The sequence below is a fragment of the Phyllopteryx taeniolatus genome, chromosome 10 (assembly GCF_024500385.1).
Source record: "Phyllopteryx taeniolatus isolate TA_2022b chromosome 10, UOR_Ptae_1.2, whole genome shotgun sequence".
Taxonomy (NCBI): domain Eukaryota; kingdom Metazoa; phylum Chordata; class Actinopteri; order Syngnathiformes; family Syngnathidae; genus Phyllopteryx; species Phyllopteryx taeniolatus.
Genome location: NC_084511.1, coordinates 21,371,541 through 21,394,027, shown reverse-complemented (window position 1 = coordinate 21,394,027; position 22,487 = coordinate 21,371,541). Strand labels below are relative to the sequence as shown.

The following is a 22,487-nucleotide window of genomic DNA, read 5'->3' as shown; positions in this document are numbered from 1 at the left end:
CACACAATCCACAAAATGTTTTTGCAAAAGTTTAAAATTTGTATTTAAATCATCTCAACAAATGTAATTTTTGATACACACTCTTGCACTACACAAACCATTGTGAGCTAAAGTTAGCTGCGAATAAATTAGCTTGTTTCTTCTCCATCTCCAGCTCATGAATATAAGATCTGGTGGCTGAAGAGAATGAGAAAACACATTGACAAAGAGGCAAAATGGAAAACAGAGAAGGGGATGAACCTGCGTTTGTGTGTACATGTGCTCTTGTATGTGTGTTAGAGTGAGTGACTAGCTCACCCAAAAAATAGCTGCTAACAACATATCGCTCTTAACCAGGATTAGCGAGGGGATTAGCTAATAGCTGACGGAGAAAAAGTAAATGAGAAAGTCAGACAGCGACAGACACCCTTGATATTAAGGCAGAGGTATGGAGGAAAAAAATGAAAAAGCAACATTCTCTATAAATCCCTTGTGATAACGAAGAGATATAAATCTCGAAAGTTCACCATGCACTAAGCGAGAATGGGCTGTGAGATTGAGGAGGTCCTCTGATTGTATGCATCTGTAAAGCAACACCTTCACTAAAAACTGAAATCTTTCGCCAGACAAATAAATCAGCAGAGCCCAGTAGCAAAGTGTGCCCGAAGTATTGCATGTATAGAGGAGGAAGATGGGGGGAGGCTGGTATATGAAGCAAATAAATATAAACCCCTGTGGATGGTCAAGTCAGCTGTTTGGCCTCAAGGCTGATAAAATGCCCATCACATTTTCTCCTAAATGGCCACAACATTAGGTAGATGTGCACAATCCAAGAGTTGCACCAAAGACTTTCATTGAAACTGTCCGAGAGAAAATATGTGTTTGAATTCATGTCAATGTGTGTCTGATGCAGTGACATAAAATTCTACGGTCTCGTACTGAGAGTTGTTACTAACAGTTCATTTATCTAATTAAGCATCATAAGATCTAATAGAAACACAGAAGCGTGTCAAGTAGAAGACAAAATTGTGTTTTATGTTCTCTCAAGGGAACCTCACTGTACAACACTTGGAAAACCTCCAACTTAAGTCAATACATGTTTTATGATGACAGTTTCAGTGAGATTAAAATTGTATTTCCATTTTACTAGTGGGTATTTTTGTTTTTTTGTATTTGTTTTTGACACAAACACTCTGAAAAAATTCAAACTTAGAGATTCCACTGTAATTGTTTTCATTGTAATATTATCATTATATCACCTATGGGGTAATTTTGGCATGATCTGTGTTTTTATTGACTTTGTTTTGATAAGATTATTGTTTCATTGTTTTAATGCAGCCCTATGGGGGGCACAGGCCAGTGCAAACTGCAGGCCGGTCCCAAGCCCGGCTAAATCGTAGGGTCAGGAAGGGCATCCGGCTTAAAACTTTCCCAAACAAATATGAGCGTTCATCTAAAGAATTCCATACTGGATCGGTCATGGCCCGTGTTAACAAGGTCCGCCCCCAGCACTGTTAACCTCCATGGCGCCGGTGGAAATTCAGCTAATGTGGGTCGAAGATGAAGGAGAGGTGGAAAGCGGGTTCTTATGCAGAAAGAGAAGTGGAACGCACAGACCCTAGTATTGAATGCTGGGATTTTGAATGTTGGGAGTATGACAGGAAAATCTCGGGAGTTGGTTGACATGATGATTAGGCGAAAGGTTGATATATTGTGTCTCCAGGAGACCAGGTGGAAAGGCAGTCAGGCTAGAAGTTTAGGGGCAGGGTTTAAATTATTTTACCATGGTGTAGATGGGAAGAGAAATGGAGTAGGGATTATTTTAAAAGAAGAGTTAGCTAAGAATGTCTTGGAGGTGAAAAGAGTATCAGATCGAGTGATGAGGCTGAAACTTGAAATTGAGGGTGTTATGTATAATGTGATTAGCGGCTATGCCCCACAGATAGGATGTAACCTAGAGGTAAAAGAGAAATTCTGGAAGGAGCTAGCCGAAGTAGTTCTGAGCATCCCAGACAGAGAGAGAGTTGTGATTGGTGCAGATTGTAATGGACATGTTGGTGAAGGAAATGATGAAGAAGTAATGGGTAAGTACGGCATCCAGGAAAGGAACTTGGAGGGACTGATGGTGGTAGACTTTGCCTAAAGGATGGAAATTGGTGTAGTGAACACTTTTTTCCAGAAGAGGCAGGAACATAGTGACAAACAAGAGCGGAGGTAGAAGCACGCAGGTGGATTACATCTTGTGCACACGATGTAATCTGAAGGAGTTTAGTGACTGTAAGGTAGTGGTAGGGGAGAGTGTGGCTAGACAGCATACGGTGGTGGTCTGTAAGATAACTCTGCTGGTGGGGAGGAAGATTAGGAAGACAAAGGCAGAGCACAGAACCATGTGGTGGAAGCTGAGACGAGGCGAGTGTTGTGCAGCTTTTCGGGAAGAGGTGAGACAGGCTCTCGGTGGACAGGAGGAGCTTCCAGAAGACTGGACTACTACAGCCAAGGTAATCAGAAAGACAGGCAGGAGAGTACTTAGTGTATCTTCTGACAGGAAAGGAGAGAAGGAGATTTGGTGGTGGAACCTCAAAGTACAGGAAATCATACAAGGAAAGAGGTTAGCTAAGAAGAGGTGGGACACTGAGAGGACCGAGGAGAGGAGAAAGGAATAAATGAAGATGTGACGTAGGGCAAAGGTAGAGGTGGCAAAGGCCAAACGAGGCATATGATGATATGTATGCCAGGTTTGACACTAAAGAAGGAGAAAAGGATCTATACAGGTTGGCCAGACAGAGGGATAGAGATGGGAAGGATGTGCGGCAGGTTAGGGTGATTAAGGATAGAGATGGAAATGTGTTGACTGGTGCCAGTCTGTGGTGGATAGGTGGAAAGAATACTTTGAGGAGTTGATGAATGAGGAAAATCTGAGAGAAAGTAGAGTAGAAGAGGCAAGTGCGGTGGACCAGGAAGTGGCTATGATTAGTAAGGGGAAAGTTAGAAAGGCACTAAAGAGGATGAAAAATGGAAAGACAGTTGGTTCTGATGACATTCCTGCAGAGGTATAGAAGCATCTGTGGAGTTTTTGACCAGCTTGTTCAACAGAATTCTAGCGGGTGAGAAGTCAAGTCAAGTTTTCTTGATGCTTGTAGTGAATGTACCAACACAGACTGAATAAACCCAGGGAATACAAACAAATTGACGAGACGAGGCACACCTGGACGAGCCACTAGTGGCTGGAGGGAGCTGATTGTCAGGCAGAAGGAACAGGGGTGACAAGAAAAGGTGGAAATGAAAACCTAATGAGCAGGCAAGACATGAGCATGGGCCACAGGAAAACAAGACAAAACATCCATCCATTTTCTGTACCGCTTATCCTCACTAGTGTCGCGAGCGTGCTGGAGCCTATCCCAGCTATCTTTGGGCGTGAGGCGGGGTACACCCTGAACTGGTCGCCAGCCAATTGCAGGGCACATAGAAACAAACAACCATTCGCACTCACATTCACACCTACGGGCAATTTAGAGTATTCAATCAACATACCGTGCATGTTTTTAGCATGTGGGAGGAAACTGGAGTACCCAGAGCAAATCCACGCAGGCACAGGGAGAACATGCAAACGCCACACAGGCGGGGCCGGGAATTTAATCCCGGTCCTCAGAATTGAGGCAGATGTGCTAACCAGTTGCCTACCGTGCCGGCAAGATAGAACATGAAACAACTAAAGCTAATGAAAACAAGGTAAACAAAAACACATGACAAAATGTTTATTTATTTGATTTATTAAGGATGATTGGCTGGCAACCAGTTCAGGGTGTACCCCGCCTCCCGCCCGAAGATAGCTGGGATGAGCTCCAGCACGCCAGCGACCCTAGTGAGGAGGAAATGGATGGATGGATGAAATAATCATTTGCTTCACAGGACCTGCTGCTTTCCACCAATTTATTTGGGGGTATCGTGTATACTGAAGTTTTCATGGCATTTTGTCTTAATTTTTGCAACAAAACAAAAATTATGACTTGGTGTAAAAAAGGGGATATTCAGTTATTATTCTTAAAGTTCTGGTCCAATAACATTCTAAATTGAAGTCCTGATCATCATAATGGATAGATCGTATTAGAATTCAGTCTAAAATATTTTTTTAAATCTGATTTGTTATTTTAGGCGGCACGGTGGCCGCCTGGTTAGAGTGTCTGCCTCACAGTTCTGAGGACTGGGGTTCAATCCCCGCCCCCGCCTGTGTGGAGTTTGCATGTTCTCCCCGTGCCTGCGTGGGTTTTCTCCGGGCACTCTGGTTTCCTCCCACATCCCAAAAAAACATGCATGGTAGGTTAATTGAAGTCTCTAAATTTCCACTAGGTGTGAATGTGAGTGCAAATGGTTGTTTGTTTATGTGTGCCCTGCGATTGGCTGGCAACCAGTTCAGGGTGTACCCCGCCTCCTGCCCGATGATAGCTGGGATAGGCTCCAGCACTCCCGCGACCCTTGTGAGGATAAGCGGCTCAGAAAATGGATGGATGGATGATTTGTTATTTTATTTTATTTGTTTTGCCTTTGAAAAATACAAAAATTTGCTTTTAAACAAGGTACATGCTAAAGTGCAAAATATGATATATATTTTTGACAAGGTATAAAGAAAAAAATATGAATGTAACCCTTTGAGCTCCTGTATTTGCTCCTAAATAGTACTGCGTCAGCTCATATTAACAGCTTAACAGTTCCCTTTTTCTTGTTTTTAAAGCATGACATTATCTATTTACCCTAAACTTTCTTCCTTGAACTTCTCTCCTCACTGGTTGCCTGCCTAAGGTAACCCCGTATGAAAGATCTAACTCCAGATCTAGAATGATTTCCACTTCTGGAGAATACTGTACAGGGTTGTACAAGTGTTGCTGTTCATCTGAGGTTGTATACATCTAATTTAAACACACAAGACTAGATGATTTATATGTTCTATCTTGACAGGTTAGAGGAGGTGATCCTTTTTCCTCACTTTCTTATTGTTGTTCAATCACTTAACCTTTTCATCTGAAGTGCTGGGATTGGTGTCACCTTATCATTCTCTCAAACGATCATATACCTGAGCTTAGCACTACTAATGACTTGGAAACAATTAATATCAAAGCCTGAAGGCATTCTCATTATCAGTGTAACCGCTCATGCGGCATCCTCACAAATGAATCGTGAGCAATTTCTAACAGGATCGAACCCACTCCGTTTCTTATGTGTTCTGACAGTCGGACTCACACGCTTTCTGTCAAGATTCAAAGCCAGCCTGTCCCAAGGTCAACACACTTGGCAGAGAAAGCATGTGAAGTGCTTAGCTGCAGAGAATGAGAGTTAAATCGCCTGAATCTATTTTATACACAGGGAACAATGGGTGGCCATGGACTTTGATGCATGACTCAACACGTTCTGAGTGTCTCAAAGGCTCTTGCAGAGAACCTTATGCTTGCCGGTACAACAGCTGGCCAAAGGGGAAAACGTAATGAAAATATTAGCCTATAATGATCGACTTTAAGCCCATCAGCGCCTTTATATTACCCAAAACAATCATTTAAGAGCATCCTGGTATACTAAACTATCCCATTCTCACGAGTTAAGATCGTGTAAAATCATTCCATTCACCCAAATGAAAAGCTGATGTCAAGCATGTCCAATTGTCTTTATCTAAACATCAATCACATTTTTACAGCTGGTATAAAACTGTCTTCTAAATTATTATGTAGCAGTTTGAGATTTACAATAGTTTTAATTTATTCATTTATTTAAAAATCATTACTTGTTGATTGGCTCGGGGGAAAATCACAGCTTGGGTTATAAAAGGCTATACTAAAATACAATCAGCTCAAATATAAAACCTATGGTAAGTTTTGGCCTTTATCAAAATATTAATGCTCAATTTTTATTGATACATTTGTAGTGCTATTGCATATATATACTTTATTCACCATAATATATAAATTTTGTCCCTCTCATATAGCTGAGGTAGGCAAACTATTAAAGACGATGATGCAGTCCAGTTGTAGGGCAGTGCAAACTAACACTAATTACAGTGTTAAATGCCTAACTTTGACAGTGTTAATCAAAATTTAGCATTATTTTTTCTGTAAAGGTAGAATATTAGATAAAATCCGTGCACTGACACTCATTCGATTGTGCGGATTTACCTAATAATGTGGTTGAAGCATTTTTTATTTTTTTTTTAAATCGTTTTTTATGCTAGCGTAATGTCACATTAATACATTCCTTTGACAAAAGACATATCTAGTTCTTTGGTTATCAATCTTTCCATGAACGCAAATTGATTTTGATTAATTAATTAATACAAAATTTTAGGCGGCACGGTGGCTGACTGGTTAGAGCGTCAGCCTCACAGTTCTGAGGACCCGGGTTCAATCCCCGGCCCCGCCTGTGTGGAGTTTGCATGTTCTCCCCGTGCCTGCGTGGGTTTTCTCCGGGCACTCCGGTTTCCTCCCACATCCCAAAAACATGCATTAATTGGAGACTCTAAATTGCCCGTAGGCATGACTGTGAGCGCGAATGGTTGTTTGTTTCTATGTGCCCTGCGATTGGCTGGCAACCAGTTCAGGGTGTACCCCGCCTCCTGCCCGATGACAGCTGGGATAGGCTCCAGCACGCCCGCGACCCTAGTGAGGAGAAGCGGCTCAGAAAATGGATGGATGGAATACAAAATTTTAATGACAAATGTACTTGCTTTTTTATATGACGGCAAGAGAAAAAAACTCTCATTCAAAAAGTCTCATTTTCCATACTGATTATCCTCACTAGGGTCACGGGTGTGCTGGAACCTCTCCCAGCTATCTTTTAGGCGAGAGACGGGGTACACCCTAAACTGGTCGCCAGCCAATCGCAGGGCACATATAAACAAACAACCATTTGCACCGCACATTCACACCTACGGGCAATTTAGAGTATTCAATTAACCTACTCTGGGTACAGAAAGTATTCAGACCCCCTTAAATGTTTCACTCTTTGATATATTGCAGCCATTTGCTAAAATCATTCAATTTCATTTTTTTTCCTCATTAATGTACACCCAGCACCCCATATTGTCAGAAAAAACTAATTGTTGAGATTTTTGCAGGATTGTTAAAAAAGAAAAACTGAAATATCACGCAGTCATAAGTATTCAGACCCTTTGATCAGTATTTCGCGGAAGCACCCATCCATCCATCCATTTTCTGAGCCGGTTCTCCTCACTAGGGTCGTGGGCGTGCTGGAGCCTATCCCAGCTATCATCGGGCAGGTGGCGGGGTACACCCTGAACTGGTTGCCAGCCAATCGCAGGGCACATAGAAACAAACAACCATTTGCACTCACACTCACACCTACGGGCAATTTAGAGTTGTCAATTAACCTAGCAAGCATTTTTTTGGGATGTGGGAGGAAACCGGACTGCCCGGAGAAAACCCATGCAGGCATGGGGAGAACATGCAAACTCCACACAGGCGACACCGGGGATTGAACCCCAGTCTTCAGAACTGTGAGGCAGACGCCCTAATCAGTCGTCCACCGTGCCGCCTAGTAGAAGCACAGTTTTGAGCTAATACAGCCATGAGTCTTTTTGGGAAGTTTTTCAGACCTGGATTTGAGGATCTGCCATTTCTCCTTGCAGATCCTCTCCAGTTCTGTCAGGTTGGATGGTGAACATGGTGGATGGCCATTTTCAGGTCTCACCAGAGATGCTCAATTGGGTTTAAGTCAGGGCTCAGGCTGGGCCATTCAAGAACAGTCATGGAGTTGTTCTGAAGCCACTCCTTTGTTATTTTAGCTGTGTGCTTAGGGTCATTGTCTTGTTGGAAGGTGAACCTTCGGCCCAGTCTGAGGTCCTGAGCACTCTGGAGAAGGTTTTCGTCCAGGATATCCCTGGACTTGGCCGCATTCATCTTTCTTTCAATTGCAACCAGTCGTCCTGTCCCTGCTGCTGAAAAACACCCCCACAGCATGATGCTGCCACCACCATGCTTTACTGTTGGGACTGCATTGGACAGGTAATAAGCAGTGCCTGGTTTTCTCCACACATACCACTTAGAATTAAGGCCAAAAAGTTCTATCTTGGTCTCATCAGACCAGAGAATCTTATTTCTCATGATCTTGGAGTCCTCCAGGTGTTTTTTTTTTTTTTTTTTTTAGCAAACTCCATGAGGGCTTTCATGTGTCTTGCACTGAGGAACCATAAAGCCCCGACTGGTGGAGGACTGCAGTGATGGTTGACTTTCTAGAACTTTCTTCCATCTCCCGACTGCATCTCTGGAGCTCAGCCACAGTGATCTTTGGGTTCTTCTTTACCTCTCTCACCAAGGCTCTTCTCCCCGATTGCTCAGTTTGGCCAGACGGCCAGCTCGAGGAAGGGTTCTAGTCGTCCCAAACCTCTTCCATTTAAGGATTATGGAGGCCACTTTGCTCTTAGGAAGCTTAAGTGCAGCAGAATTTTTTGTTTGTAACTTTGTCCATATCTCAAGGATGATCATAAGAAATGGACAGCACCCGAGTTAAATATATGAGTGTCACAGCAAAGGGTTTGAATACTTATGGCTGTGTGATATTTCAGTTTTTCTGTTTTAATAAATCAGTGAAAATTTCAACAATTAAATTTTGTTTCTGTCAATATGGGGTGCTGTCTTTACATTAATGAGGGAAATAAATGAAAATAAATGATTTTAGCATATGGCTGCAATATAACAAAGAGTGAAAAATTTAAAGGGTCTGATTACTTTCCGTACCCTCTGTACCACACAAGTTTTTGGGATGTGGGAAGAAACCGGAGTAAAACCGGAGAGAAAATCCACGCAGGCACGGGGAGAACATGCAACTCCACACAGGCGAGGCTGGATTTGAACCTGGGTCCTCAGAACTGTGAGCCAGATGTGCTAACCAATCGTCCACCGTCTCATTCAAAAATACAGAATTGAATATCTAATTTATTATGGTTTGATCAAATCGTAAAGTTTTGTAGTGGAAACAGGTCACTCTCATACTAATCCTGGTTGGAAAACTCCAGCACATTTATCGCTTAGACTGGTATGATTGTGTTACATTTTATTATTTTATTGACATCACTATTGAACATTTCCCCAGACATAAATCAAATATGGTGATTGTGATTCAGAACCAGATGGAGAGTCCAGTCAGTCACTGTTACTTACTTTGTAAGGTTCCCCAAACAGGTTGAATCCAGTCGAGAACAAATCTTCATCCTGTTGGACCTCCTGAGTCCTCCTCTCCCATTCTCTCCTTTTCAAGACACTGCGCTCTGACTCCAAATGGCTAAAAGGAAACCAAGAGAAAAAAGCTCATTAGTGCTGCCTACTGAGAACGATCCACTGGCAGAAACCACAGTCTTTTATGTCTGACGTGGACAATATCGAACACCTACATAAAAGCACGACAGTAAATAGACAATCCTCCAACCAGCTATTTCTGACCTCAAAATAACAGAAAACAAACAGATAGAGATTACTTAATTTCCACAAAGTAAAGTGTAGTAAATTAAAGATACAGTGTTGCAGGAAGTCGATTTCAAGATATGCTTACACGTAATGAACTTTTGCATATGTTTTAGTACTGCTCAGGTTTGGAATCGTGTCAGTCTACTTAGTGCAGCATATTAATACAATTACATTGTACAATTACATTGTACATGTCACAAGAACAACCGAACTAACTCGCCATTAAATAATGACAAGTGCTGATGAATAAGAAAGAACAAAGATAAACCAATGGTACCACATACAGTTTTAAATGTAGGTTGAAATTATTTTTGGACCTCTTATTATTGAAGCTCAACTCTTGATCGCAGTTTCAGTGTGACCTACAGTCTTACATTAAAAACGTCTTCAAAGTCAGCATGCAACCATCCGTTGTGTTCTCTAAGAGATGTGCAGTTTTGATTTGTCAGTTTGAATTCATGCTAAGGGAAGTGACCCTGGTGTAGTATTGAATATATATTTTTAAATGTTATCACAACGAAGCTCTGCAGCAACATGTTCCCAAGGAAAAGAGACAATGTATTTATTTATTTTTTAATCAAAACAGGAGATGGACCCGGACAGCATTCAAATTAAACAAAATATAGAAAAAAAAAACATTGCTGTCATCTCAAAGTTCAGTTGCTCAAAGTTCAGTTGTTTACCTAAAGGCAGAGTGAAAACATAAAGCATTGTCTTGCACTAATAACTAAACTGTTGATGAAAATGTGTTTTTTTAAATGAATCGTTGACATTTTCATGTAATACACATTAACAGGAAGCCCCATCGTCATTTATTTTCAAATATAATTTATGGCACTGCATGTTGGCCCTTTTAGTGTATTTTGTTGCAGCAGTCGTCATTGCTATCTTAAAGAGTTAGCTCTGCTGGCCTTTGTGCCCTCACACAGAGCTCCAACAAGATTTTCACATGTGTCAACTTTGTTTGCTAAATATGATATGAACTGTTGTTCCTCAGAGTAGCCATGCACATCTCTTTTTTGGTCTCCTCCAGCTACTGCAGTATATATGGATGTGTCTCTCTCAATTCTCCTCAGTGCTTGTCAGCCAGCAGTTAAGTCTGAATGTGCCCTGAAGATGTACTGTACAGCGGTGCATTAAAAACTATTTATCATCAGCACTTTTTATCCAAAAGGCCAGACATCTGATGAAAAAAAAAAAGAGAATTGTGAGCTCTAATACAAAAATTGTATAATAATTCTGCAGTCATTTATCAAAACAGTAACGATAATAACTGAAACCGGGAATTTGCTAATGAGTTGACAAAAATGTCGATAAATAAAGGTGAAATGGACACTTTTCATCACTTTCACCCTGGTTCCGTTCAAGTGCTAATATGTGCTTTATGTGTACGTATGTGTGGATTCGCTGCTGGCGGGCTGTTGGGAGTGGTCACTCAACAAGCGATCAGGCGTGTACCCGCGTAACCAAATTTCCTAGTTTAACCAAGGCTTCAAAGTTTTCATATCGACCAAGAACGCTACAAATCTCAAACAACATTTCCCGAAATTTAAAGTTGAAAAACGACTGTCAAATGCATCAATCAACTTACTTGCTCCTACAATTACCTGAATTCTGTATTTTTCTGTGATTATGCAAAATGTGATGTAAATTGATCAAATCGCACACACACCACCGCTGGTGTGCTTGAATTGTGATGCACTCCGATCGGCATATGGCTCATATGTTCTCTGTCGCTTCCAGCGCTAATTTCATGAATTCCACCAATTGCCTCATGGCTATGCTATATTTATTCCTTACTATGTATTTTAACAACTTATGCAGTGTTTGTTCTTGCTTGGCTCTTAATTTGTTCATTATAATTCTATGCATGTTTTGAGTGCAACGTTCTCTAATTTAACTTAATTAATTAAAATAATTCCCACCATTATTAGGCTATAGGTTTTCGGGTTTCTGTCTTTAGCAAGCTTTCCGGTGAAACGCTTTGTAAACAGAATAAAGATTAAGTTCTGAAAGTTTTGGGGCCATCTCTCGCAACGTTAAACCTCCGCGTTTTGGCTTACATGCGTCAGACTGCTACTGTTTATGCAGATTGCAGTTCGTGGGCACGAGCTCATCATTTAGATTCTGAGTCACTAACATACGCACGGCGAGAAGAAAATTGGCTGGCGGCACGTGTCATAAATCCGACAGGTGATTTCGCGTAGATGCACAACTTGTGCGCAGAGTAAAACATTTTTACTATTACTGAATGAAGCCCAAAGTTCCTACCGAACCACGGCACATTCCCTTTTTGTCCCTACACGGCGTCGAAGATAAAATCTGAATAAAATGGGCTTTTAATCAGTCATTCTGGGAAGAACTATTTCTTGGCTTACTATATATGAGACCACCCATTAGTGCTGCTGGGTATATGATTCATGTATATTTCCTGTGTAAAACAGCTAGAAGCATGAATTTAAACAAGCGATCTGTGGAGAGTAGTAAGGGTGCTGATTGTTTTCCTTACATGACTATTAACGAAATACTACGTTTTGCCATGCCAACCCAAACCTTTTCAATAAGCTGCGATCCAACAGTCTACTAAGATATTTACAAGCAACTCTTCGAGTTTTAAAGCATGCGTGAACAAGCACACGCTATGTGCACGCCCGTGGCCTGTTCACCCAGGAAAGGGCGCCTGTTTTACCCAATGCACTGCCCAGAGAGGAGACAGAGTGCCTAATTAGCCATCAACACAATTAAAAGAGACTCTCTTTGCCAGCACCAGACCTCGCCTCTGACATTTAATCTCCTAGTAAAATGCGAGTGGGAGGTAGGAAGAATGGAGAGAGGCAACGAGGAGAAGGCAAGAAGGGAAGGGAGGGGGGTCATAGAGGCCCATGGGAAGGAGGAAAAAAGACCGACTTACATCTCCAAGTGACTGTTTTTTACAAAGGAAAGAAAATAAGAGAATAATGAAAGACTGAGTAGAAGGATGAGGAGTCAGGACAGGGAGACAGAAAGAGAGAGAGAGAGAGAAAGAGAGAGAGAAAGAGAGAGAGAAAGAGAGAGAGAGTGCATGTGTACATCTCCAGATGTGGCATCATCATCATCATCTGTCAGTGCAAAGTGATAAGTGACAGCTCAGTCAGTCACCAGACACACACACACACGCACAGTAGGAATGTACAGTATATTACCATCAGTGAACTCAGATGAGATAAGCATTATGACACTCCGCCACTGGCACTATACATTGATGATTCACGCCAAATAAGACGCGATACAATTGGTTATAATTTGAGCAACATAGTATGAAGAAGACAAATGAGTTTATTGCATTAAAAAAAACATTAAAAGTTGTGGTTTTCATTTCATGCAATAGCTCACATCGTGCCGTCCTTTCACGTGAGTACATAATTATGTTGGGCGGATATTTCCATACTCTGATCCTGGAAACGATTCCCAGCACAAAATATGGACATGTCTACACTGAAAAGAAATATACAGTAAAACAAAGCTGTCACGTTTATTTTTAATAATTAATTGTTGACATTTTTAGTTTACGATTTAAATGTATTTTTCTTACTTTACTGTCATTTAAATTAATTGAATGTGATTTGCGCATGCATTGCTGACTTGGTCGGAAGGAGCAATGTTGACATTGACTAGAAAAACTGTATAAACTTTGTATTTTGCTAACGTTACAGTTAGTTTAAATAATTTATTTTTTTAGGCATGTACATGTCCTTGACTGGACGTAATATTCAGCCCTCGAATCTGACACAATGTTGTCTAGAGAGTGTAGGCTATGTACGGTAGCCTACTGGGGACGGGAGGAGCTGTTGCTTAAACGTTTACATTTCTCTCATATAAACCACAAATATGACATAAAACGTGAAATAATAAAGGTAAAAGCGTTTGCCTTGTGTGAAGCTTGTATGAGTATGTGAATGTGTATGAGCACTGAACCTCGCTGCTGTGCTTTTAGACTAAACTAAACTAAGCTAAGTTACCAAGAGCAAACGTTTTGGCTAACAGTGATAATGTTTGCTCCAACATTCAAATATGGTTTACATGGAATAAAAAATTGCAGATTAAACTTTCAGAGTACAGTAAATGAATCATTCCCATCTAATCAAAGCTAAAATATTCCATGTGACAGCTTAGTTCAATTTTTTTAAGTTATGCAGTGTTTATTTTTTTCAGTGTAGATAAAAAAACAAAGAATGGAAATCTACAAAAATAATTAGCAAGTTTGATTGCATTAATTCAACAATGTTTTGCTGTGGTTGTAGTTTTTCAGTGGTGTAGAACTACAATAGTGAGACCTGTTTTGACACTTTTGCTCAATGAGGTGCCAAAATATTAGACACCTTTATAAAATACTGTGCTGTGTACCAGTGTCTGAAGTCAAATGTCATTTGATTAATGTATCAACATTTAGTTTTAAGAATCACCTTTGATTTTACTCGGTATCACATAGATAGCTAAATTTGATAGTTTAAGTTGTGCTGTTTGTTTAGTTTTTTTGCAATTGCTCAAGTAATGCCAAACTTCACACTTTCGTGATAACATCAAAATATAGACAGACAGAGGGCTGACTGACATTTACTCTAGCTCTACTTTTAGCACGACACCTTTGCGTTGTTGTAGTCTCACAAAAGTGCAAGATTTGGCCAAGACCTGCAGCCTCGATGGCATTTGGCTGCTGACAGCAATAAAATGATTTGTGATGCAACAGAGAAGGAAGCATTCCATCCATCCATTTTCTGAGCCCCTTCTCCTCACTAGGGTCACAGGCGTGCTGGAGCCTATCCCAGCTATCATCCAGCAGGAGGCGGGGTACACCCTGAACTGGTTACCAGCCAATCGCAGGGCACATACAAACAAACAACCATTCGCACTCACATTCACACCTACTGGCAATTTGGAGTCTCCAAATCATTCACGTTTTTGGGATGTGGGAGGAAACCGGAGTGCCTGGAGAAAACCCACGCAGGTACGGGAAGAACATACAAACTACACAAAGGCGGGGCCGGGGATTGAACCCCGGTCCTTAGAACTGTGAGGCTGACGCTCTAACCAGTCGGCCACCGTGCCGCCGAGGAAGCAATCATGAAGGAAATTATTAAGAGACAAATTATTGGCGCAGTTCTATAATAAAAGCTGACAGTCATTAATATCCATTCCAATTCAAAGAAAATCAGTTCCACCACTTGGAATGCCATTTGAAGCAAGACAATTCTCAACTTATGTGTGTGACCTAATAGTTCAATTTGGGCTATTGCATCTTGGACAATTATACAGATGCATTAGTTATTTTTCCTCATCCCTCACATATACACACACACACACACAAAAAAACATCCTTTGGACCACCTTGCAGATCGCTGTCCATCTCCACAATCTTTACAAAGAAGGATTAATTCTGGTTACATTTAAGAAAAGTGTCAACTGTCAGAATTCTGGTACTTCCAACACAACTTACAATCAGAGTTACTGCTGGGAATGTAAAACTCAGAAAACAGGAAACAAAATTATTATGGACACAAGAATCACTAGCTAAATAGAATTTCACTATGTAAAGACATTACGTTATCTGGTGTTTGCTTGAAGCTTAATGAAAATCTATTTTGAGTGTTTACCATTTTTGTACGTCTATTATTTTTGATGGTGGTAATTTCTGCTGTCAATAAAAAACTACAGCTTATCAAGGTTTCATGAAAATTGGTTGGATTTTAAATGATGTTGGTAACTAGTTTTTTTTAATCATTTACAAGTGCTGACATTGCAATTAGAACTATGAAAATGAAAAGCATTTTTACTTTACTGTTTCGGGTCTAGTCACACATATATGCTTTGTGATACAGTATATTAATCACTGTAATGCTTGTCACAATAGCTTGCAAATAATTTTATTTTTCATACGTATGCCTGACACATAAAATAACCAAAATAAAATGTCAATGACTTAAATTACTGTTTTCTCTTTGATCATCAATGAGTTGGCATTTAGACAGCATTTTTAGTTTTTTCCTTTGCAGAAACAAATATGTTTTTGATATTGTAGTTTTAATTAAAAAAAACATTGCTGAATGTCATTTTTTATAAAAATGAAAGAGAAGGCAGCAAATTGTTAATTATTTCATTCATTGCTGATTATTTTATGAATGAAAGGGTGGCAGCTTTCTGTTTTTTTGTGTGTGTGTGTGCCCGCGCGCGCATGTGTGTGTGTGTGTGTGTGTGTGTGTCCTGAAGTAATGCTGATAGCAGAATAAATTCTGGGAATTTAATCTCAAAAGAGCTATGCTGGTCTCCCCTGATAACTGTTCGCACACACTCTTTCACTCACTCATGCACACACACGCACACACACACTCATGCATGCACACGGCCTTATTGCCTTCTCTTGCATGCTCACAGCAAATTTTCCAGGTGTTTCAAACAACAATATTGAAATTGTATAAGGTATAGCCATCAAGTCCGCTTGCGGACTTAAACATGTCAACTTTGGAAACATTATCATATTGTGAAATCTCTGCAAAGCGCCACCTGTAGCCTGTAGAATGAATATGTAGTCTGTAGCATCAGGGCCTCATGCAGATTATATTTTCACCGCTCAATTTGAGTTCATTGTTATTTATGTCCATTTTCCTCAACTGGCTGAGAGGACTGTTTTCGGGAAATTGGGATGTTTAATAGTCCAGGATTCTGCAGCAGGTCTGTGTACTGCAGAGAACAGACTCCTGGGTGTTGTGTCGTTATTTAGAAAGAAAGCTGCGGCCTGTGCATGTCACCAAGAGTTTGTGGGTCCACATCACTGAGCACTCATGCAGTATTTGTGTCTTTTGGGAAGAACTGTCAGAACAGTTCAAGGAAACCACTCGAAACATGTTTCGACTCATTTAAAACCATCCCATCATTCGGTTCAAAGTTTTTTTTGCCATCTGAGCTCAATGAGTCTGTGCACACATTTTGTAGTTTTCTGGATCACCTCTGGAGATGAAAAGCACTTGTTTCAGCTCAAGCGAATATATCAGCATTTATCACACATCTGAAACTATGTTTTGTAAATACAAACTTTGTAATTTAGCAAAACGGGCCAATTTATTGGATCACTTTGAAGCAAAATATTCAGAGAGTGAACACTGATAGCACACAGCAGCTCTGCTCATTTAAATAAGAAAACATGCAAATGTGGCTTTTATGTTTAAATGCTCCCCACAGTCCTGATGAGTGCTTTTCAGAGCAGATTGGATGATATGAGACAGTAGGAAAGGCACAGGTGTTACTGAAGCCATTAATGGTGGCTGTTTTTCATTCAGGCTTCCCACTATGTTATGGTAGTCATTAGCGCTTGGAGTAACATGATAGAATACAGCCTTCAGACATCTGGAGTTCCTGAAGCAATACAAATTCGTAAAATAAACCAAAAATGGCATTTGCCTTGGAAATTTCATGTGGATCCTGATAGATTTTGTTGCAGAACTGTCAAAGGTTTTCTCATTTGCTAAATACAAGCAGGGCTGTAAATTTCAAAATAAGAGCAAGTAAATAAAAAAGAAAGCATTAGGTGTTCAACTAAAGTGCTTCACTTCAGAATAATTGTTTGAAAAAAAACCTAACAAAATGCAGATAATACGTCGTTTTGATCATATGGGTAGAAGCAAAATCATGCATTGTAAAAATGCATTATACATAGGTAGAAAGGTTTTCCAGAATTTTGAGTTCAACTTTGGGGATGTGTATTATACATGAGTGCGTATTATTCACGAGAAATTACGGTACTGTACATGATGGCAACGCGGAGTAAATGCTTTTTTGCAGAGCCGATCAATGGTGTCATTGATCAGATCGGCAAATTATGACATTAAAGCCGATCAGCATAAAATGCTAATTATCGGCCGATACCGATCAGGGCGATCAGATCGGTGTAAAGTCGATGCATTAGTAAGTGCTTTGAGGCAATGCAATGACATCATGACCTCATCAATGCTTTTCACATTCTGTATTTTGTAACCACTCAAACCAAACCTCTCAACACGTGCACAATAACATTCCATCATTGCACCCTAGCATGAATTTCTTTCTTCTTGTGACTTAGAGTGTGTTTAAGTCTAGATCACACTACGTATACCATTTCCCAAGCCATCAAATTGCTATTGAGTTGGTGCCACACAACTTGCTGTAATCATTATGATTTAGACACTACACAGTTGAGCCATGACAGGACGGGGGGGTCACATATTACAAGGTCAACCGCCTGGAGGAAGACGAGTCTGTCTGGTTTCTTGTCAATTTCTCCCTTATGTCATGACAGCAAATGTTGAGTGTCTCTGGGATTGTGCAAACCCTTTTGGCTGTTCACACATTAAATACTGAACAAATGCTATACTTATTCATCCATCCATCCATTTTCTATTCCGCTCATTATATCATGTTCTCATTAGGGTGGCGGGTGTGCTGGAGCCTGGTTGCCAGTCAATTGCAGGGCACGTGTAGACAAACAACCATTTACAGTCACGTTCACACCTATGGACAATTTAGAGTCTTCAGTGAGCCTAACATGCGTGTTTTGGGAACGTGAGAGGAAGCCGGAATACCTGGAGAAAACCAAGGAAAGCGCAACACTTAAACTCCACACAGGAACCCTCTTGTTCGAGATTCGAACACAGAACGTTTTGACTGTGAGGCACATGTGCTGACGAATCTATCACCATGTTGCCACGAGGATCGTTTGTGTATACTCTACAGTATGTTTGCATTAATGTATTAAGTAAGTAGACAAACTGAAATTAAGGGGGTCAGCAAAACCAGCCTTTACAAATATTGTAACAAGAAAAAAAAAAAAAAAAAAAAAATATATATATATATATATAAAGGAAATATTATAGTCTTACAAACATAGGAATTTCTCATTTCGCACTATATTCTATCTCCAAAACTTTGTTAGTAAACACAATGAGGCTTTATTCACACATTAAAAGTGATTAAACAGTGACTTTTTCCGTTATAACAGTGGCACCTACAGTATGCCTGTTAATGAGTGATTCTGAACATCTTTTAAAATAAAATCATTTTAATAATCCAGCCTGCAATTTTACAAATGAAATGCACCCAATTTATTCTACCTTTATCTCAAGTGGTGTTATGCAAAGCCCTTCATACTTTCAGTCGTTGCATTTTATTTAGCCTGCATTAAGCCGAGCGGCTCAATTAAGTACAGTATAAACCCTCGAATGTGCTCGCTGTGTGTGTTCATGTAGTGGATGGAAGGGGGGTGTCTGTATAACTCGTAGGAATGCTTTGGAATGACAGAGAGGAGTGAGGGGGATAATGAGAGGGGTAGGAGAGGGGGAAGGAAAGAGGAATAGCTGTCAGGCTGCAGACAAAAGCTTTGTTTGAAGTGTCACTTCAACGACACATTTTTGTCTGTGTGTGTGTTTGTGTGTGTTTTCTCTGGGTTGTGTGTTCATTCTACAGGCATTATCGACATCAGAGGAAATATCAGCAGGCATTCCTGGACCCACAGAGAAGAAGAGGACGCGCCAAAATGCCATCAACATGAAAATATACAGCTTGTACTTTTTCTCTGTTGTAAAAATGAGCGATAAAAAAAAAAAATCTCACAATCATTTCTCAGTGTGTGTATGTGTTACATCTCACAGAAGGCTTTATAATGAGACCGGGGCTTCAAAAACATTTTTACCTTTTGAATTTGTTTCCATGCCCATCACACTAACACATGTTTGACACTGATGGATGGATAAATAGACCAAGAGCGAGGGCACAGCAAGAATAGGGGACAATACTTCTTTGTGTTTTTCACCTTTGCGTCACATCATAGAGGAACATAACGTACAGTAATGTAGAATTCTCTTATCTGCATGCAGTTTTTCATCAGTGTTATTGGTTGCCTTTTGTTTTTGGCCAAGAAACATCTCTTTATTTCCTAATCTGTTGGATTTGAAAATCCTTCAAATCTTGAAAGAAACGCTTCTAAGCGAGACAATCCACGAGTGCTCGACTGAAATGTGGCACCTGATTGTGCCGTTTCCAAGATGTGTTTTCCCACTTAATTATTCGATTTGAATTTTTTTTTTTTATTAGCACCAAAACAAAAAAAATATTCAGCATTTGATATGAGTACAATTTGGAAAGTGGATCAGATTACATAATTATATGTAGTTTGTTTAATGTTTGAAAGCTATTCTTTCATTGATTATTGACATTACTCTTGTTACCTAATACTATATCCTGTAAGAAGTCGGTACGAATTTGTATTAAATTTACGTGTTGCTGTATGCTAGCGATTGTCAAACATCATCTCACAGTGAGTCTGACGATAGTTAAGATATTTGGCTAATGTTTTGTCGCAAAGGCATGCAATTGACAAGAAGATGGTCAATTATCCTGAACTCTGAGAGGCTCCCTGAAATAATCTGGATTGTAGTCAACTGTCCCATCTGCTTGCACAGAGTTTCTCTCGTCAGTCAGGTGTTAGACTGCGCTCACAGATGGTCTAAAATTGTACCGCCATACCCCCTGCCCCTGCATACATGGCTGAGGCGCCCTTGTGCAAGGCACCGTAACTGCTCCTCATGCAATATAATTGCTGTACATTCCAACAGTGTGTCACTAACTGATGTGTGCTTGCTGTCTTTACTGCAATGATGGGTCATTTGTAGAAGTCACATTTCCTGCCATGTAAATAGATGTATATACAAAATGTTCATTAATAGGCAGCACAGTGAGGATGTGATTATCACAGCTGCCTTACAATTTTGAGGTTGGAAGTTCGAATCCGGGCTTTAGCCTTCATGTGTGGAGTTTTCATGCTCTCCCTGTGGTTGCGTGGGTTTTCTCTCGGTTCTTCCTCAGAAATTCCAAAAACATGGATGGTCGGTTCATTGAAGACTCTAAATTGTCCTTCGGTGTGAATGTGAGTGTGAATGGTTGTTTGTCTCTGTGCCCTGCAACTATTGCGAGCGACCAGTCCAGGGTGTAACCAGCCTCTTACCCAAAGTCAGCTGGGATAGGCGGCAGCACACCTGTCACCATGGGCGATTCTAGGAATAGGGGTTCAGCCAGGTAAGGTATATTATAGTTTTGTACATACATTTAAGCGGAAGTTCATTACCACATTGACGAAAGAGAAGCAGCACTGTATTCTTGTTTTTCTCAAATTTTGTCTGTCACATTTTGTCAGATTTCAGGGGTGCTGGGATTCAATTTATGGGTGCTTGAGCCCCCCGCCAAAATGGGATAGAAACACCCATGTCATAATGGGAAAAATAAATATAGATAGAGGGAATACACTTTAATCTTAATATACAGTATGTCTCAAGGCACTCAAAGTATGTAAAAATGATGGCCACAGTTTGATGCTGAAAGGGATGATTTATATTTCCATTATTTATATATTATATATTTTCCATTATTTCGTTCACCATTCTGTAAACATATTGAATGTGATTAACAAAAAAAATCACTCATACGTTTAAGAATATTTTTCAGACCAACACTAAAACCCTTGGTCACTGTGTGTGTGTGTGCATGTGCGTTTGTGTACATCCGTGCGTGTGTCCATGTATATGATGTTAAATGAGTGTGCTGCTCATAAATGGTTTGTCTGCTTTATTGTGAGTACTCAGACATAATGGCTTTTAGGGACCACTGGAATAAAAGGAATGGAAAGAGCGATAAGGAGGAGAGATCAGAAGGGCGAGATTCTCGAGTGTGTGTGACACAATGAAAACAGGCCACTCAGACGCATTTCCGAGAGCAAACACTTTTGAGCAGAATCATTGTCAGAGCAAACACGGACTCCTGGGTCTCTAAAGAACATCACGCCACATCCCCGAATTCATTGTCAATGTATGAAAAGTTTGCACTTCCTTTTATAGAAAGACAAAATATCATAATAGAGTAGCCTCTTAAAATGTGCCAACAGCAGTATAATCCAGATTGACATTTATCTTGTTTACATTTATATTCTGCTGAAGTACAAAATAATGTTCTTGAAAACATTTCTTAATGAAGATCCACAATAGCACACAAATGAAGATGACTGCCCTCTCATTCCTAAATATAAAAAGAGGATTGTGAAGGATGTGGGAAGATTCTACAGCTTAGGTGTGAAAATTCTTAGTGGTTTTTTTTAATTATTCATGTACTGTACGTCCGAGTATTGAACGTGTAAGATGCAGCTGTGCAGTGGCCAGAACAAATGAAGACATTGGCTCATAATCAGTGAATTAAGTTGTATAAGTGATACATCTGGATATAAGATGCCCATCCACATTTCAAATACTTATTCAGTTGTCCATGGGCTATGGTTATATCTTGAAATTCAATTTGATTAAATACTGTATATAAATGTGAGAAACTAACTACATGAAAAGTGTCTATCTAATGAACAGCCCCGTTGAAATAAAATATATGTAAATATAAGTCACTTTCACATTGCCTTAATGACAAATTGGTGCATCAGAGGTGTATCGATAGAGTCTGCATTTATTTGTCTGTCTCTTCAGGCAGAACTCATCGAAGCGGATATTGCCATGTCCGAAGTGCACACACTGCCATTGCGGCTTTTCACATTCAGATAATTAGTTCTGTGCCAACGTTAGCGTGACAGGGATATATTGCTAGCTACGAGAGGTAGGACTCGTATTAATATGGAATTAATTAGAGGCTTTGTAATTAATTAATCTCGATTAACCACATTTTAATTGTATAACAATATTTGTCCTAAAAAGCAAAATGGTTTAACTTAAAGGACAGGAATATTGTTAACTCTGGAAAAATGCATTTTAATTGCATTTCAATAGAAAATGTAGAAAACTAATCGAAAATATTCCTTGTAAAAATTAAACAGAACCTAAAGTTAAAGTGCCATTTTAGGACATTTTTTCTAGAACAGTATTGCCTTTAAATGGTTTATGCAATGAAGTGGAAAAGTTGGATCACATGTTGGAGGGTTGAAGTGCTTTGGTGTTATGAAAATGTTCCTCCCATCAATCTTTGCAAGGCTGTTTCATCCAATTCCTCCATTTTGGT

The 22,487-nt window shown here is 40.0% G+C and overlaps 1 protein-coding gene across 2 annotated transcripts in view; it reads right to left on the bottom strand.

Moving 5' to 3' along the window:
* Positions 1–22,487, bottom strand: part of aff2 (AF4/FMR2 family, member 2) — a 162,377-nt gene that overhangs the window by 90,042 nt on the left and 49,848 nt on the right. For both annotated transcript variants that reach the window (XM_061787648.1, XM_061787649.1), the window contains exon 2: positions 9,138–9,258. In XM_061787648.1, coding sequence (XP_061643632.1) covers positions 9,138–9,258 — 121 coding nt within the window. The remainder of the gene's footprint in view (positions 1–9,137; positions 9,259–22,487) is intronic.